This window comes from Phoca vitulina, unplaced genomic scaffold (genome assembly GCF_004348235.1).
Source record: "Phoca vitulina isolate PV1807 unplaced genomic scaffold, GSC_HSeal_1.0 scaffold20, whole genome shotgun sequence".
Classification (NCBI taxonomy): Eukaryota; Metazoa; Chordata; class Mammalia; order Carnivora; family Phocidae; genus Phoca; species Phoca vitulina.
This window is the reverse complement of record NW_022589723.1, coordinates 9,909,719-9,928,432: the sequence shown is the minus strand read 5'-3', so window position 1 is coordinate 9,928,432 and position 18,714 is coordinate 9,909,719. Positions and strand designations below refer to the sequence as shown.

The 18,714-nt window shown below is 42.4% G+C and overlaps 1 protein-coding gene and 1 pseudogene across 2 annotated transcripts in view; one reads left to right on the top strand and one right to left on the bottom strand.

Annotated features, from left to right (window-relative positions):
- The window catches only part of NUSAP1 (nucleolar and spindle associated protein 1), a 34,348-nt gene that overhangs the window by 5,526 nt on the left and 10,108 nt on the right, over positions 1-18,714 (bottom strand). Inside the window, exons 3-8 of one of the 2 annotated variants that reach the window (XM_032417814.1) lie at positions 18,145-18,288; positions 17,305-17,464; positions 12,643-12,744; positions 7,430-7,539; positions 2,931-3,118; positions 492-649 (exon numbers count right to left, since the gene is read on the bottom strand). In XM_032417814.1, coding sequence (XP_032273705.1) covers positions 492-649; positions 2,931-3,118; positions 7,430-7,539; positions 12,643-12,744; positions 17,305-17,464; positions 18,145-18,288 — 862 coding nt within the window. The remainder of the gene's footprint in view (positions 1-491; positions 650-2,930; positions 3,119-7,429; positions 7,540-12,642; positions 12,745-17,304; positions 17,465-18,144; positions 18,289-18,714) is intronic. The other variant, XM_032417815.1, reaches the window with a different exon arrangement.
- Positions 8,276-9,257, top strand: LOC116640671 (annotated as a pseudogene).

The following is an 18,714-nucleotide window of genomic DNA, read 5'->3' as shown; positions in this document are numbered from 1 at the left end:
TGATTGTAGGTGATGATTAAGTAGGCCATGTGTAGCAGAGTATCCATATGGCTTATTCTGGCTTACATAATCTAGTCCATAGTGTGGCCTTTATCCCACAAACTCTGGGATCCTAAATCTAGTCCATAGTGTGGCCTTTATCCCACAAACTCTGGGATCCTATTAGTTTCACAGTCCTGGAGGACCAATCAGAGGCTGTAATGAATACTGTGATCCTCCTCCTAATCCTTGAGTCCAAGAAGGACTGAATGATCTTCAGGGAGGGTCACCATCTTAGGACTCCTTACAGACAAGATGGAGTCCTCAGGCAGATACCAGTTTTTTGTGTCTCTGGCATTTTCCTCACCAATATAAAATGAAAAATATGCTATGGTGAAATTTTTGCTTTTGCTTTTATAGTTATGGAGAGGTTTTAAGTAAACAAATACACTTAATAATTTCAGGAGGTTAGATGGCTTAAAGATGAACCGGAGTTTTTTCTTTTGTTTTACCAGAGGCAGAATTTCCATTTGTGGTCTTTAACTTGTCTGTCCCGAGCACAGCCTGGCCTTCTGGGGTATTCCCAGGTATGGTCACATGTGGAGACTTTCTGGCTGGAGTCTTGGTCAGTGAACGCTTATGCTCATTATCTTTGGTAGCAGCTGAAAACCTGAACAGGACAGTGGAGTACCAAACATGAGTGTTTGTGTGAAGAGTAACTTATATCAAGCATACAAGCAAAACCACCTGCCCATCCCCGAGCAGTGAAAGGGCTCGATATGTACTTGTTATGTGAAGGAACCCTTCTTGCAGAATAAACATTTTATGGCACTTGATTTGTAAAATATGGTTTTGTCTTCTCTGCTTTCCTTGCCTTGGCCAATGGCAGAACAAGGTAGAGCTCCAAGGAAATGCCTTTGGGGCTCAAATTACAGTTTAGGAGGTACTCTAAGCACTCCCCTCTTTCTCCTCCTGGTGATGGCCAATCAGGGAACAGGAGACTGCTATGCTAAATATGGGAACGGATCTTACGTCTTCCTAGTAGATGGTCATTCATTTAAATGGTACATAAGCCCATTCTCCTAGCAAATTGCCATATATTTATTCCACTGATTATGATGCATATTTTTTATGCATTTTAACGTCTGAAATTGGGATAGGTTTCATAATTAGTAACACATCATAGTTGGCAATGATTTTTCTTGGTGGTTCATAAAATAATGGTGAGTCTCCAATTGATGGTGTCTTAGATTCAGTGAAATTCAGGAAGGACAGTCATAAATGTACATGATGGTGGTGGTGATGGTGTTAACAGAAGAGAACTTCTGGACTTAAAACTAAAATGTGGTAGGGATCCTGTATCAGGACCCAAAATTATTATGGAATACCGTACAACCCGGTTAAGACAACTGCATGTTAGGTGAAGTCCAGGCTGCTGTGAACACTGCAGTGGGGCGAGGAGTCGCCCCGACCATGGTGTTCCTCAATACTCTTTTTCTTTTCTTTTTTTAAAGATTTTTTATTTATTTATTTGACAGAGAGAGACACCGTGAGAGAGGGAATACAAGCAGGGGGAGAGGGAGAAGCAGGCTTCCTGCCTAGCAGGGAGCCCGATGCGGGGCTCGATTCCAGGACCCTGGGATCACGACCTGAGCCGAAGGCAGATGCTTAACGACTGAGCCACCCAGGTACCCCATGGTGTTCCTCAATACTCTTACATACAGTCCGAACTGCCATGGAGAGGTACCTCAGACTCCATGCTAACTCAATAAATAGAGTTCCAAACTTAAGGGCATTTTTAAGCTCTAAAAACTACATCAGATAATTACATGTGTTGGGGAAGTGTTACCAGGCACCAACACTATTAGATGCTGCAAACGCCCTTTAAAAAGAGAAGAGGGGTGCCTGGCTGGCTCAGTTGGTAAACATGCGACTCCTGACCTCAGGGTTGTGGGTTCAAGCCCCACACTGGGTGTGGAGGTTACTTAAAAAACTCTTAGTGGTGCCTGGGTGGCTCAGTCATTAAGCGTCTGCCTTCGGCTCAGGTCATGACCCCAGGGTTGGTCCTGGGATCAAGCCCTGCATCGGGCTCCCTGCTTCTCCCTCTCCCACTCCCCCTGCTTGTGTTCCCTCTCTCGCTGTTTCTCCCTCTGTCAAATAAATAAAATCTTTTAAAAAAATAAAAAAATAAATAAAATCTTAAGGGGCACCTGGGTGGCTCAGTCAGTTAAGTGGCTGCCTTCGGCTGAGGTCATGATCCCAGGGTCCTGGGATCGAGCCCTGCATCGGGCTCCCTGCTCTGCAGGAAGCCTGCTTCTCCCTCTCCCACTCTCCCTGCTTGTGTTCTCTCTCTTGCTGTGTCTCTCTCTGTCAAATAAATAAAATCTTTAAAAAAAAAAATTTTTTTTTTTCTATATTAAAGAAAAGGGGCCTGAAGATCTTCACCTCTGGGATAGTTATAATTGGGGGCTACCCTGTGTCAGGAGAAGTACAAGCAAAGAAAATAGAGGGGTCAATGGGGCCTGGGATAACTGTACCCAGTGCGTTACAAAAGTTACACTTCAGGACGAGTCAGTTAAGTTCACTGCATCGAGATATTTTCTGTAGGAATTTAGCTCAACTTTACATTTAAGTCAATGGAAAAATTTCTCTTTACATGTCTTTATAGGCATACATTAAACTAATAAAATGAATATCCGTATGTGCCTTCTATCTTTACTTATGAACCAAATGTGAGCTTAGAGAAGTTTGATAAAAAAACTCAACGCAAATTTAAAGAAAAAAGATTACAGCTTATAAAAACCATCCACTTATTTTCTCTCCATTCTGATCCTCTTTTGCCTTCTTTTTCATCAACATTAAAACATATTTGATGTCGCCTACCTGAAATGTACAGGAAGCAGTAAAGCTTTGAGACCTTGTACTTGATTACATTTTGGAGCTCTTCTTACCTGACGTTCATTTTAGTAGCCGAGAGAACGGATCGCTTGGCGGAGCCCTTCCCACACAAGGTGCTCCGGCCTGCAGTGCCCAGGGGCCGACCCTGCGAGCGGCACTGGCTGGTGGGAGTGCAAGCCGCGGGGAGCCTTCCCCGGAGAGGAACTGGAGTCACCACCGCTCCCTTGGTGACCAGCTGCTTCTGCAGAAAGACACGGCACCATGTTCAAGCTGGGCTTCTTAGCACTGTCTCCACAGCAGCCCCGTTCATCCCCTTGTTCCATCCCCACTTTTAACCCCACCTGTTACCTTTCCTTCTCAGTGCCTCATCCTCTTCCTACCTGCCAGGTGGGCAGGGCAGTTCCTGGCACCTGTATTGCTATGGTGACCGAGTTAGGAGTAACTTCTGGTTGTGCTGAGTCCTGTGTTACAGAGAGCCTTTCCCAGCTTGCCATGAACCCAGGTATTTTCTGACTAAAGGATGTAGCTTAAGGGGTGCCTGGGTGGCTCAGTCGTTAAGCATCTGCCTTCGGCTCAGGTCATGATCACAGGGTCATGGGATCGAGTCCCGCATCTGGCTTCTTGCTCAGTGAGGAGCCTGCTTCTCCCTCTCCCTCTGCTGCTCCCCCTGCTTGTGCTCTCTCTCTGACAAATAAATAAATAAAAATCTTAAAAAAAAAAAAAAAAAGAATATGGCTTAAAAGTCCCCTGTGGCCAGAAAGGGAGGATCAATAGCTTCTCTTGGACATATAGTATCTTTGAGAACGTGATAAGCTATTTATTTATTTTTTTTTTTTTTTAAAGATTTTATTTATTTGACAGAGAGAGCACAAGCAGAGGGAGAGAGATGGAGAAGCAGTTTCCCTGCTGAGCAAGGAGCCTGATGTGGGACTCGATCCCAGGACCCTGGGATCATGACCTGGGCCGAAGGCAGCCGCTTAACTGACTGAGCCACCCAGGCGTCCCGTGATAAGCTATTTATTAAATACAAACTCAAAGAACCACCTATTATGTAATTAGCACATGGAATCTACAAATAATTCCACCCCTGCCCCTACAACCCCCCCCATGGATTCTTAAAGTTTCTTTAAAACCAAAACAAACAAAAAAAAACAAGAGGGAGGGAGGGAAACCCTCCCTTTGAAATGGCTGGGGAGGGTCCACTTAGGTTATCATTTTTTAGATATTGTCAGGGCACAAAGAATAACAATGTCTTCCTATCACTGGTTTAAGCTCTTGTAAGTAAAAGAAACACAACTTTGTTAAAAGTACAACAGTGGTGGGATTACTGAAATTGACAAGGCTAAGCCAAAAGACAGAAAAATTCTGATTATATCATAGGAAATACAAGCACTCAGAGAATTATATCAACTTCTCAACATACAAGCAGAAGAGATTCTACTGTGACATAAAGTTAAAACTTACTAAAATAGTTAGTAAATGCACATCTATACCATGAGGTGGGAGCCCAGGTTATATGTATTTAAGCACACTGTTCTATTTAATCACACTTTATGCTGCCTTCTGTCTTTCCCCCAAGATTCCCACTTTCCATGCTGTGTCTCCTCACAGTTCACCTGGTGTCAGGACCAACTCTGCGTCTTTGTTCTGAACCATTTACAATGCAGAAATGAGTCTACTAGCTCTTACCCATCTGACTTTTTTTCAGGTAAGCCGTACTAACTTGTTTTGTTAGCAATGTATGTAAACAATTCCTCTCTTTTAGCAATAAAAATCTGTTCAGTCCTAACAAAGAGCTCAATCATACCATATACAAAAAGTGGGTTAAGGATTAAATATAGGTGAAAATAATAAGAGCAGTACAAATAAATAAGAGCTTATTTTTATGACCTTGAAACAGGCAGAGTGTGACAAAAAACCCAAAAAACCACGCAGACCCTTAAAAGGAAAAGCTGGATAAAATTAAGAAAAAAATCTTTCATAAGACAAAAGACACCATTAATATAGTTAAAAGATAAACTGAAGGAAAGTATTTATAATATAGAATATATAGCATTAACATAAATGGCTAATAGGTGAGTAAAAATTAAGAAAAAACAAATTCACAAAAAACCCCAGCCAATAACAACACATAAACATATAGTGATCAAAGAAATGCCAACTCAATTGGGATTTTTTCATATTATATTAATAAAGATTTAAAAAATTCATCATTCCCACTGTTGGCAAGATAAACCGGCATCTTGGGGCGCTGTATTTCTGATGCTTGTAGAGGACCATTTGGCAACTAAATCAAATCGGTCTCCCTGTTCTAATGAAAGTCAAGGAGAGACAGGTCGTGGCCCAGATGATTCTAAGATCTCTGCTTATTTATTATGATCTAACACTGTCCAATGACTAATCCCAAAACATGTCAACTGTCAAGAAAAACTTCCTATTAGCTATGGTGAAGTCACTGTAATTTTTTATTTTTTTATTTTTCAATTTCCAAATAGATCATACCAATAACCCATCCTTAGTGGGGAGTGGGGTGATTTTAGAACTAAATTCATTCAGGTGGGGTATCGGGAAAAATAAGATAACCTAATCATTATTTAACACATCTTCAGAGCTACAGTCAAGTTTATGGTTGAGGCACTTGTTCTGCCCTAATTTTTGCCTAGAAAATTAACTCACCTGTATTATGTAGTATAGAAAACTTGACTTTCAATCACGTATTTAAGTAGACTCAGTTTCATGGTAAGGAAAATGAGTGGCCCTGCTTGCAGGCATATTTGCCCCTAGCTCATTTTCATGCGAAAAAGAAGAAGACAAAAAGAAACTAGAGGTCTACTTCCTGTAAATCATCAGCATGGGCCTCTTGTCCAGGTATTCAGCTGTCAGCAGAGTGATGCCCAGCCCTTGCTAATACTTAAGCAAGCATTATTATGGGCATACTGAGTATGTCTTTTCTGATTCTCCACCTGAGCTGTCGGACCAGCCTGCAGCCTTCAAATGCCACGGCTTGGCTTTGTCGCTGTCAGCTGGTTGATAAACGGTGTCTTCAAGGAGGTTAGCAGTGGTTTTATAAAGAGTTCAAGTGAATGTTACTACTCTAGATTCAGCTTCTTGCTAAGAAGCTTATGGTGTATGTTTTTTAAAAAAAATATATTTAGAACTTGTCACCTAGTGTGTTTCTGTGTTGGGATTTGTATCAGAAAACGTGAAACTCAACTGACACAGCAGATACCGTCCCTGCTAACAGTGCTCATATTGTGCCCCTTTCAAACCAACTTTATACTGTTTTGTGTTATAATACCAAACACTGCCTCCAAGTCTTTTTGAAAAATAAGCACATGGCATGTATTATGAAATTCTAAAATAAATATTCCCCAGTCCTCTATGTGGCACCTCTTGAACACCAGAGACCAAGTAAGGTAATAACAGGATGTTGTCAACTCAGTGCTCTAATTCAACCTTGGGGTTGATTTCCTCCCCTTTTCTTATTCGAAGGGACCTTGAGTCTGGCAGGACCTGGACTGAAGGGCCCCCAGGAGCTCAGTTAGCAGGAAGCCCCTAAGTTGCCCAGTGCAACTCGTTCCTTTTTCCTTTAGGTGAGAGAAAGAAAATGGCTTCACCCATAAATCAGTCTAGCCTCAACAAAAGTAATAAGCACAATGTGTGAAGGCTGAGAAAAGAACAACTTACTGGCATTTTGGAATTAGTTCTTTATAGTGAGGACTCCCGGTTTTATTCTGAGGGTTCTGAAAATTCTTATGGTGGGGGAAGCAATTTCAGATAATAAAGATATATTAAACTCAAATCCATTCCACTGGTAGAATAGAAAGCTGGCTATATTAGCTAAGGTATTGACATTAAAATCAAATAATTCGGGGCAACAGGGTGGCTCAGTTGGTTAAACATCTGCCTTTGGCTCAGGTCATGATCCCGGGGTCCTAGGATCGAGCCCTGCATCAGGCTCCCTGTTCAGCGGGGAGCCTACTTCCCCCTTTACCGCTCCCCCTGCTGGTGCCATCTCATTTTCTCTCTCAAATAAATAAAATCTTTTTTTTTTTTTTTTTTTAAGATTTTATTTATTTATTTGACAGAGAGAGACAAAGCGAGAGAGGGAACACAAGCAGGGGGAGTGGGAGAGGGAAAAGCAGGCCTCCCACCGAGCAGGGAGCCCGATGAGGGGCTCGATCCCAGGACCCTGGGATCGTGACCTGAGCCAAAGGCAGACGCTTAACGACTGGGCCACCCAGGCATCCCTCAAATAAAATCTTAAAAAACAAAACAAACAAAACATAAAATCAAATAGTTCAGTCCCAGTAAGAACATAATTTTAGGGGCACCTGGGTGGCACATCTGAGCATCTGACTCTTGGTTTTGGCTCAAGTTGTGATCAGTGTCTTGAGATCAGGCCCGGAGTTGGACTCCACGCCCAGCTCAGAGTCTGCTTGGGATTCTCTTTCCCTCTCCCTCTGCCCCTCCTGCTCGTGCTTGCTCTAATAAACAAATCTTTAAAAAAAACAAAGGAAAAAACCCAAAACACATAATTTTATCAGCATACCTTCAGTTCATTAAATGAATTGTGTTCTTCAAAATGTTTCTTTTTTCTCTCAATATATTGATCAATGGACTCCATTTCCTTAAAACGAGCCTCATGAAGCTTCTTAAAGTCTGGAATGTTCCCCAAAATATGACAATTAATAGCAAGACAAATCCATTTATTCACCTTCCCTTTGTCTTTCTGTTAATACTTATTCTCCTCTCTGCATCCCTGACATTCAGGGATCAAACATCATCTTTGCTAAAACTTCAATTTTGTATCTTTCAGTTTTTGGAAACTCAGGGACAAAGTATATTCATCTTATCAACTATCAAACATTTACCATCTCTCCTCTGTCCATTTCACTGCTAACTGTGGTTTAGTCCACAGAATAAGAAGAGAATTAACAGATTTGTCCTTTCCCCTCACCAATTAATCAAATGGCCTTTACTTAATCATAAATTTGACATTTTATAATGCTTAGAAAGCTTTATACCAAGGATTGGCAAACCTTTCCTGTTAAGGGTCAGACAGTAAATATTTTATTTCATCTTTGTGGCCACATATGGTATAATCTTTTTTTTTTAGACAATCCTTTAAAACTGTAAAAACCATTCTTAGCTTAAGGGTTTTAAGACAGGCCAGGGTTGGCAGGAGTTTGCTGCTCCCTGCTCTGTGCTATTCTGATTAAGAATATTTTTGGGGGGCCTAGCTGGTCAGTCGGAGGAGTGTGTGACTCTTGATCTTGGGTTTGTGGGTTCAAGTCCATGTCGGGTGTAGAGATTACTTTAAAAAAATAATTGAGTCCTTTCTGCCCGTGGATGCCGCCGAGTAAGCATCGTTAAAGTCTCCCCTCCCACCACCGTCATGTCTAAGTCAGAGTCTCCCAAAGAGCCTGAACAGGTGCAGAAGCTCTTCATCGGAGGTTTGAGATTTGAAACAACCGATGAGAGTCTGAGAAGCTATTTTGAGCAATGGGGAATGCTTACGGACTGTGTGGTAATGACAGATCCAAACACCAAGTGCTCCAGAGGTTTTGGGTTTGTCACAATGCCACTGTGGAGGAGATGGATGCAGCCATGAATACAAGGCCACACAACGTGGATGGAAGAGTTGTGGAACCAAAGAAGGCTGTCTCAAGAGAAGATTCTCAAAGACATGGTGCCCACTTAACTGTGAGAAAGATTTTTGTTGGTGGCGTTAAAGACGACACTGAAGAACATCATCTAAGGGATTATTTTGAACAGTATGGGAAAACTGAAGTGATCGACAGTATGGGAAAATTGAAGTGATCGAGATCATGACTGACCGGGGCAGTGGCAAAAAAAGAGGTTTTGCTTTTGTAACATTTGATGACCAGGACTCTGTAGACAAGACTGTCATTCAAAAATACCATACTGTGAATGGCCACAACTGTGAAGTAAGGAAAGCCCTATCTAAGCAAGAGATGGCTAGTGCTTAATCCAGCCAAAGAGGTCAAAGTGGTTCTGGAAACTTTGGTGGTGGTCGTGGAGGTGGTTTTGGTGGGAATGATAACTTTGGTCATGGAGGACACTTCAGTGGTCGAGGTGGCTTTGGTGGCAGTCGAGGTGGTGGTGGATATGGTGGCAGTGGGGATGGCCATAACAAATTTGGTAATGAAAGAAGCAACTTTGGAGGTGGCGGAAGTTATGATGATTCTGGCAATTACAACAATCAATCCTCAGATTTTGGATTTGGAGGAAATTTTGGAGGCAGAAGCTCTGGCCCCCATGGTGGTGGAGGCCAGTACTTTGCCAAACCAGGAAACCAAGGTGGCTGTGGTGGTTCCAGCAGCAGCAGGAGCTACGGCAGTGGCAGGAGGTTCTAATCACTGCCAGGAAACAAAGCTTAGCAGGAGAGCAGAGCCAGAGAAGCGAGAGGGAAGCTACAGGTTACAACAGACTTGTGAACTCAGCCAAGCACAGCGGCGGCAGGGCCCACCTGCTGCAAAGAAGACATGTTTTAGACAATGCTCATGTGTATGGGCAAAAAACTGAGGACTAATTGTATAACAGGTTATTTTAGTTTCTGTTCTGTGGAAAGTGTAAAGCATTCCAACAAAGGGTTTTAATGTAGATTTTTTTTTTGTACCCATGTGGTTGATTGCTAAATGTAATGGTCTGATCATGATGCTGAATAAATGTGTCTTTAAAAAAAAAAAAAATTGAGGGGCGCCTGGGTGACTCAGTTGTTAAGCGTCTGCCTTCGGCTCAGGTCAGGATCCTGGGGTCCTGGGATCGAGCCCCGCATCGGGCTCCCTGCTCTGCAGGAAGCCTGCTTCTCCCTCTCCCACTGCCCCTGCTTGTGTTCCCTCTCTTGCTGTGTCTCTGTCAAATAAATAAAATCTTTAAAAAATAAATAAATAATTGAAGTTGAATTTTTAAAAATTAAAATTCTAATGAACTATTAAATATATGTATTTCTAATATATGCTCAGCAGCATTCTAAGTACTATAAATATATAACACTCAACATTCTATGTACCAGGCAATATAGAACAATTAATTACATGTTTAGATATGGAATCCCTTAAACTCATTACTGAAAAAAAAATTTAGGGGCTCGTTGGCTCAGTCAGTAGAGCATGTGACTCTTGATCTCGGGATCGTGAGTTCAAGCCCTGTATTGGGGGTAGAGAGTACTTAAGAAAAAAAATTACAAGGTGGACATTGTACCAAGTACTTTAAGACATCCATTCTCAGAGATTTACTGTGCCATGTCCTGGTTGCTATGTTAGGTGATCAGAGGTAGAAAAATAGTCTCAAGCATACCTTCTTTTACTGCACTTTGAGATACTGGTTTTTTTTGTTTCTTTTTGTTCCTTTTTATAAATTGAAGGTTTCTTGCAACCCTGTCAAGAGCCATCTTTCTAACTGCATTGGCTCACTTCATGTCTCTGTATCACATTTTGGTAATTACTGCAATATTTCCAACTTTTTCCTTATTGTTACATATTTGCTATGGTGATCTATGATCAGCGATCTTTGATTTGACTACTGAAATGGTTTGGGGGCACCACAAGCAGTGCCCAGATAAGATGGCAAAGTTAGTAAGTGTTGTGTGGTCGACTGCTCCTACAGTGGCCTTTAAGTCTTCAGGTGAAATGAAGAGTTGCACATCCCTCACTTTAAATCAAAAGCTAGAAATGATTAAGCTTGGTGAAGAAGGCATGGTAAAGGCCAAGATAGGCTGAAAACTAGGACACGTTAGCTAAGTTATAAACAAAAAGGAAAAGTTCATGAAGGAGAGGACAAGTGCTACTCCAGTGAACACATGAATGGCAAGAAAGCAAAACAGCCTTATTGCTGATACGGAGAAAGCGTGAGTGGTCTGGATAGACTAAACCAGCCACAGCATTCCCTTAAACCAAAGCCTAATCCAGAGCAAGGCCCTAATGCTGTTCAATTCTATGAAGGCTGAAGAAGTTCGGGAAGCTGCAGAAGAAAAGTTGGAAGCTAGAAGTTGGTTCATGAGGTTCATGTTTATTCCAGGACATAAAAGTACAAAGTGAAGCAGCAAGTGCTGATGTAGAAGCTGCAGCAAGTTACCCAGAAGAGCTAGATCTTTAATGAAGGTGGTTACTATACTAAACAATAGATTTTCACTGTAGATGAGACAGCTTCTATTTCAAGATGCCATCTAGGACTTTCATAGCTACAGAGAAGTCAATGCCTGGCTGCAAAGGACAGGCTGATTCTTGTTAGGGGTTAATGCAGGTGGTGACTTAAAGTTGAAGCCAATGCTCATTTACCATCTGAAAATCCTAGGGCCTTAAGAATTATACCACTTACTCTGCCTGTGCTCTATAAATCAAACAACAAAACTTGGATAGCACATGTTTACAACATAATTTACTGAATATTTTAAGCCCACTGTTGAGATCTACTGCTCAGAAAAAAAAGATTCTTTTCAAAATATGACTGCTCATTGACCATGCACCTGGTCACCCAAGGGCTCTGAGGGAGATGTACAAGATTAATGTTGTTTTCATGCTAACACAGCAGCCATTCTGCAGCCCATGAATCAAAGAGTCATTTAGACTTTCAAGTCCTATTTACGAAATACATTTTGTAAGCTACAGCTGCCATGGACAGTAATTCCTCTGATGGACCTGGGCAAACGTGAAAACCTTCTGGAAAAGATATACCATTCCAGATGCCATTAAGAACATTTGTGATTCATGTCAAGAAACCAAAATATCAGCACGAACAGAAGTTTGGAAGAAGCTGATTCCAGCCCTCAAGGATGACTTTGAGGGGTGCAAGGCTTCAGTGGAGGAAGTCACTGCAGATGTGGTGGGAATAGCAAGAGAACTAGAATGAGAAGTGGGGTCTGAAGACGTGACTGACTTGCTGCAATCTCAGGATAAAACTGTACTGGATAATGAGTTGCTTCTTACGGAAGAGCAAAGAAAGTGGTTTCTTGAGATGGAATCTACTCCTGGTAAAGATGCTGTGAAGACTGTTGAAATGACAACAAAGGGTTTAGAATATTCCATAAACTTAGTTGATAAAGCAGCAGCAAGGTTTGAGAGGATGGACTCCAGTTTTGAAAGAAGGTCTACTGGGGTAGAATGCTATCAATAGCACTGCACGCTACGGAGAAATCATTTGTGAAAGGAAGTCAACGGTTGGGGCAAACTTCACTGTGGTCTTATTTTAAGAAATTGCTGTAGACACCCCAACCTTCAGCAACCACCATCCCCCATCCCTCAGAGGCCATCAACACCGAGGCAAGACCCCCCAGCAGCAAAAAGATGACCACTTCGCTGAAAGCTCAGATGATGGTTAGCATTTTTTAGCAATAAATTATTTAATTCAGATATGTGCATTGTTTTTTGAGACATAACACCATGACACACCTAACAGACTAACAGTACAGCGTAAACGTAACTTTTCCATGCTGAGGACACAAACTCATTTGATTCACTTTACTGCAGTCATCGCTTCAGGCAGTGATCTGGAACTGGAGGGGCAACATCAGGTCTGTCGGTATCGGCCTGATGAAATCAGTCGTCTACTCACTCCCACTGTCAGCTGAGGAAGTGGGTTTATTGAGGATAAGAGGCCCCTGGTCTCAGAGCTAGAAAGTGAGGAGGAGGATGCAGGGCCCAGGTCCAGCATTCAAGCTTTTAGCTGTCCTTGCGCACTGCCTATTCGGCATTAGCCTGCAAGCGCCAACTATTACTTTGTTTCTGTGTGTGTAAAACTTACTTGGAGTAGTGCTTGTATTTCTTTTGCTTTTTCCAAGTTTGGAAAACCCATCTGTGTAGAGAGGCTTCTTTCTTTCTGAAGGTACCTTTGAATCTTCATTACCTGAATCGAAAGATACAGAACTAATCAAAGATCTCAAAACAAGTTCTTCCTATTAAGAAACGTCTAGTAGTTGGGGGTGCCTGGCTGGCTCAGTCAGAATGTACGACTCCCGAATTCAGGATTGTGAGTTTGAGTCCCACATTCGGTGTAGAGATTACTAAAATAAATGAAACTTAAAAGAAAAAAAAGGTCTAGAAGTTTTGGGTTTTTTTTAAAAAGATTTTATTTATTTACTTGACAGAGAGAGACAGCGAGAGAGGGAACACAAGCAGGGGGAGTGGGAGAGGGAGAAGCAGGCTTCCCGTGGAGCAGGGAGCCCGATGTGGGGCTCGATCCCAGGACCCTGGGATCATGACCTGAGCCGAAGGCAGATGCCTAACGACTGAGCCACCCAGGCGCCCCAAATTTCTAGAAGTTAACATGAAGGTATTTTCATGTGATGAGGTCTGCAAGGTGGTGGGAAAAATGAGCACAAAGAATGAATTATAGCATCACTACAATTTTAGCTCATATGCTTCAAGCAGGAAGAAATTTTATGTTTCCTGTATAGAAGTTACATAAATATATCAAAATTTAAGGGGTGCCTGGGTAGCTCAGTCGGTTAAGCGTCTGCCTTCAGCTCAGGTCATGATACCAGAGTCCTGGGATCAAGCCCCGATTGGGCTCCCTACTCAGTGGGGAGTCTGCTTCTCCCTCTCCACGCCCCGCCCCTGGCTCATGCTCGCAAATGAATAAATAAATAAATAAATAAATAATAAAAGAAATTTAAGAACACTTTTTCAAAACTTTTGCTATGAACAGGTTATTGTAACTAGAATGATACAAATCACACAATCCTGGGATGGCTGGCTGGTTCAGTTGGTAGAGCATGTGACTCTTGATCTCAGGGTTGTAAGTTCGATCCCCAAATTAGGTGTAGAGATTACTTAAAAATAAAATCTTAAAAAAAAATTACACAATCCCACCAACCTAAGAAACATCCTTACCATGAGCATTTTGGCATATTTCCTCAGGTCCTCCGCTTCCATACTGGTTTTTATTCTTTAAATCTAGCTGTAATCATGGTGTATGTACTAGCCATTTTCCCTCACTTACAACAACATTCTGTTATCTTTTTCAACTTGAGGCAATCTACTTAAAAATATCCAAGTGGGGGGTGCCTGGGTGGCTCAGTCGTTAAGCGTCTGCTTTCGGCTCAGGTCATGATCCCAGGGTCCTGGGATCGAGCCCCGCATCAGGCTCCCTGCTCGGTGGGAAGCCTGCTTCTCCTTCTCCCACTCGCCCTGCTGTGTTCCTGCTCTCGGTATCTCTGTCAAATAAATAAATAAAATCTTTAAAAAAAAAAAAATCCAAGTGGGTTTTCAAGAATTACTATTTATAATCATGTCACTCATACTAAAGGTTTCCCAATGCATCCATAAGACATCAAAGAATTACTGGGTAGAGCAGGAGGGGCTGCAGGAGCTTCTGCTTGGAACTTGCCTCTAAAACCAGAAACGTAAAGTTCCATGCAAAACAGGATACTGATGGAGTCAGAGTCACGCCTCACCAGATACTTACTATAAATGGAAAAAAAGAAAAAAAGCAACTTCCCAAAGGAGTAACTTAGCAGGGTGATCACCTGTTAACAAGCCACCACCTGTGCCTTCTGGGGGGGCACCGAGGATTACTCTGTGGGATCCCTGCCACAGGTGCTGGATCTAAATCTAACCCTCCGCACATATTAGACAAATCAAGGCTGAGGACCCCCAAAATTGGCCTGTATTAAAAAATGTAAACATTAAAAAAAAATCCTCAAAGACTTCAAGGAAGACTGAAGAATGTTCCATATTAATGTAGACTAAAGACACATGACAATGAAATCCAAGAGCCAAGATTTTCCTTTGCTTTAATGGATATGAATAGAATAACTCATGAAGGGATGTCTGGGTGGCTCAGTCAGTTAAGTGTCTGCCTTTGGCTCAGGTCATGATCCCAGGGTCCTGGGATTGAGTCCTGCATGAGGTTCCTTGCTCAGCAAGGAGCCTGCTTCTTCCTCTGCCTGCCGCTCTCCCTGCTTGTGCTCTCTCTTGCTGACAAATAAATAAAATTAAAAAAAAAAAAAAAGTTTTCTTTAACAAAAAAAAGAGTAACTCATGAAACAAATAAGGTCATCTATAGAACAGATTAGCAATTCTCACACTTCTAGTCTCAGATCATGTTATACTCTTAGAAATTATGGAGGACCCCCCTGTTTTTGTTTACATTCTATCAGTATGTGCCAGTAGATATTACAATTAAAACATTAAAAAATGTTTGATAAACAAGTACATTGTTTTTTAGTGTATGTTAACAAGAACATTTATGAAAAATGGCTAAAATTTCCAAAACAAAAATAGTGAGAAGATGGCATATTTTCACTGATTACTTAATGTCTGACTTAAAGACAGCTGGATTCTCTTATCTGCTTTTGCATACAGTATATTATGATATACTGTTTTAAGTATATATGAAAACAAATCTTGCCACAAACAGGTGGTTGAAAGGGGAGAGTATTGTAATATTAAGCCTTTTCAGAGAACTGTGGATATTCTTTTCTGATACTATGCTAAGTACCTCTTGACAAATGGTAGTTTCTTTTCTTTTTTTTTTTTTTTAAAGATTTTATTTGACAGAGAGAGAGACAGCCAGAGAGGGAACACAAGCAGGGGGAGTGGGAGAGGGAGAAGCAGGCCTCCCGCCGAGCAGGGAGCCCGATGCGGGGCTCGATCCCAGGACCCCGGAATCCTGACCTGAGCTGAAGGGAGACGTTTAACCGACTAAACCACCCAGGTGCCCCGACAAATGGTAGTTTCTCAAAGGTTAGTTGCAATGTGGACTATGAATCCTTACCAATGAGCTTTTTGTACTCCATACATTTGTGAGAGAAAGTCCTGTGTTTTTTTGTTTTATTTTAAGCTCTAGGCCCAAGATGGGGCTTGAACTCACGACCCTGAGATCAAGAATCGCATGCTTGGGACGCCTGGGTGGCTCAGTCCGTTGAGTGGCTGCCTTCGGCCTGGGTCATGATCCCAGGGTCCTGGGATCGAGTCCCACATCGGGCTCCTTGCTCGGCAGGGAGCCTGCTTCTCCCTCTCCCTCCCTCTGCTTTGTGCTCTGTCAAATAAATAAAATCTTAAAAAAAAAGAGTCGCATGCTCTACCAACTCAGTCAGCCAGGCAGGTGCCCCTAAAACCTGCGTTTTAAGAAACACACGCTGAAGTATTTAGGGGGCAAGGAGCACATTTCTGCAAATTACTCTCCGGGAACAAAATGTAGACACACCTATACAGATGCGTATGTGTATATAAACAGAGAAGGACCAAAGTAAATGTGGCAAAATGTTAACATTTCGGAAATCAAGAACAGAGCAACACTTGGTACTGTTCTTGCAACTTTAAGTCTGAAATTATGTCAAAATAAAAAGTTAAAACAAACAAAAAAACCACCTCTTACCAGAAACTACGTGATCCTATTTTTGTTCTTCCAATAGCTTGTGTTTCATCAGGGGAACTTAATGCGGCCACCCTTGTTTCTCCATGCCCTTGAAACCGGGTCCTGCAGCTAAGTCTCCCTGACAAAATGATGGGTGCAACAGCAGACACCAGTAATCCCACCCCCACTTCTGACTCTTCGTCACATTTCTATCTTGCTCTAAATCATGATTTTAAAGTGGGCTTATGAGGCATATGCATCTTAATCCCCCAGGGTGTTGATCAAAAATTGCAGGCTCAGTCAGAATCAGAAACTGTACCTCCAGCAACTTTGTACATTTGGTAAGACATTCCAAATTCTGGGGAAGGAGGGAAGGCTCAGCGTTAGAAGTTCTGCGCGTAACTGCGGAGAGGCCACGGGAGTGGGTCCCCCCCTCTCTCCCCCCATCAGGCGCCGCCTCCGGGGCGCAGACCGGGCTGCAGCGGGGACGCGAACACGAGACACCGCGGCAGTGGGCGCGCTTCCCGGGGAATGAAATCATAAAGCACCCAGTCCTGTTAGGTCTGGGGGAACTGAAGGTTTCTGGTCTCACCGAAACAGACTTTTAGTTGACACAGTTTAGGGAAGAGGATTTTAGGTTAGAGACTAAGAACCCCCCCAGGAAGGGAGACTTTGCGGCCCCCTTTCTGCGGTCGTGAAGGAGCGGGTACACAGCTCTGTGCCCCGGTGTCTGGAGCGGGTCAGAGGAGCTGATGGGGAGGAGGAGAGGCCAGGTTTTATCCACATGGAGATCAGCTTCCCTCAACTTCCCAGCTACCACTCTTCTGCTGGTTTCTCCACAACAGTACTGGAGAGGACTTGATGGGCTAGTGTATTTGGTCTTAACTTCTGCTGTAATTATAGAACACTTAGTTCTACAGCATGGTGTCTGGGTTGAATGGTGTTCCTCAGAAAGGTAGGTGGAAGCCTTAGCCTTTAGTAACCCTGATGGGACCTGAGGACAATGCGTCTAGTTTGTGGTACTTTGTTATGGCAGTCCTAGGAAATGAACGCACAGGGGTACCCCTAGGAATTTCAGGGTTTCGTTTTGTTCTTATTTTGGCATACCATTTATTCTTCTTTTTCCTGAGGAAACGGCATTCTCCTCTTCTTGGCTCTCATCTGGTGGTGAAGGAACTTCTGCAACTGTTCTGAGATCCTGGTTTTCCTGCTTCTCTTGATTCTGCAATTCAGCGTGATCATTTATTTTTATCTCTGAATCATCCTGCTACAAATGTTAAAAGGGAATAAAGGATTTAAATGATAAAAAGTCACCACTGCCTTCCAAAGACAGACACCCACACTGAAAAGGGGCTAAAGGAAGAAAACTAGGAGAATTAGATTTCTGGGTGGCAGAGTTGGGAATAGGACATACTAGGGGGCCACTGAAAAGCTTAAATGGCAAGATTAGCTCTCCTAGGGACTATATGGAATTAGAAAATAAAAATTAGGACTGTGTCTTGTAAAGTTACATTTGAATGAGAGGATAAAAAAGAATAAAATCAGAGTCCTCTCAAAGTAACTGAGGGAAGCCCCTGGCTAATCACCTGACCATTATGCTGAATGACCAACCGAAGAGTGATCACTAGGTCTGAGGCTAGTTGAAAAGAAAAAAAAAAAAAATCTTACTAATGTTAGTTTCTCTTTCCTTCTTACTATCCCTCACTTAAATGAGCACTTAATTCTTTCATATTTACTCAACGAATATTTAATTTGTGCTCAATCCTCAGTGAGTGCTTCTCACTCTGTGTGATGACCAGTCTAGACTTGGGTCTCTGCTTTCATGGAGCTGACAGCACACACAGTTTACAACCACTGGATGTCAGAAGGAAATTCAAAGAGAAAGTTCCCTAAGAATATACCCATTTTGGCACAGGTGGTGGTCAAAATTTGCACACATCCATTCACCTGGGAGTCAGGGTTCCTGTGGAGCGTCCTGCGCCTTCTCCTGGTTTTGGTGCCATGGCCAACCGGCTCTCTCTCAGCTTGTTCCTGGCTGCCACTCTGCATCTCAGCCTCGTCACAAGACGATGCAGAAGTTTGACTTCCATCCTGAAAAGAAAGGCATTCATCTGCCTTTTCCTATTTTTAGAGTTATAATGTTCAGGAAGAATCAGAATTTAAACTGAATAAAAAACATTTTACAAAAGGTAATTTTAAAACTCTCTTATACTAAAGGTATAGGCCAGGACAAGAATTTCAGAGCATTTGAAAAGAAACAATCAGGGGTGCCTGGGTGACTCAGTTGGTTAAGCATCTGCCTTTGGCTCGGGTCATGATTCCAGGGTCCTGGGATCGAGCCCCGCATCGGGCTCCCTGCTCTGCAGGAAGCCTGCTTCTCCCTCTCCCACTCTCCTTGCTTGTGCTCTGACAAATAAATAAAATCTAAAAAAAAGAAAGAAAAGAATCACATTTAACAACCCCAGCTTAAAAACTAGGCTAGGAAAGCATTCCAAGTTTTCTTAATGTGAGTAAATA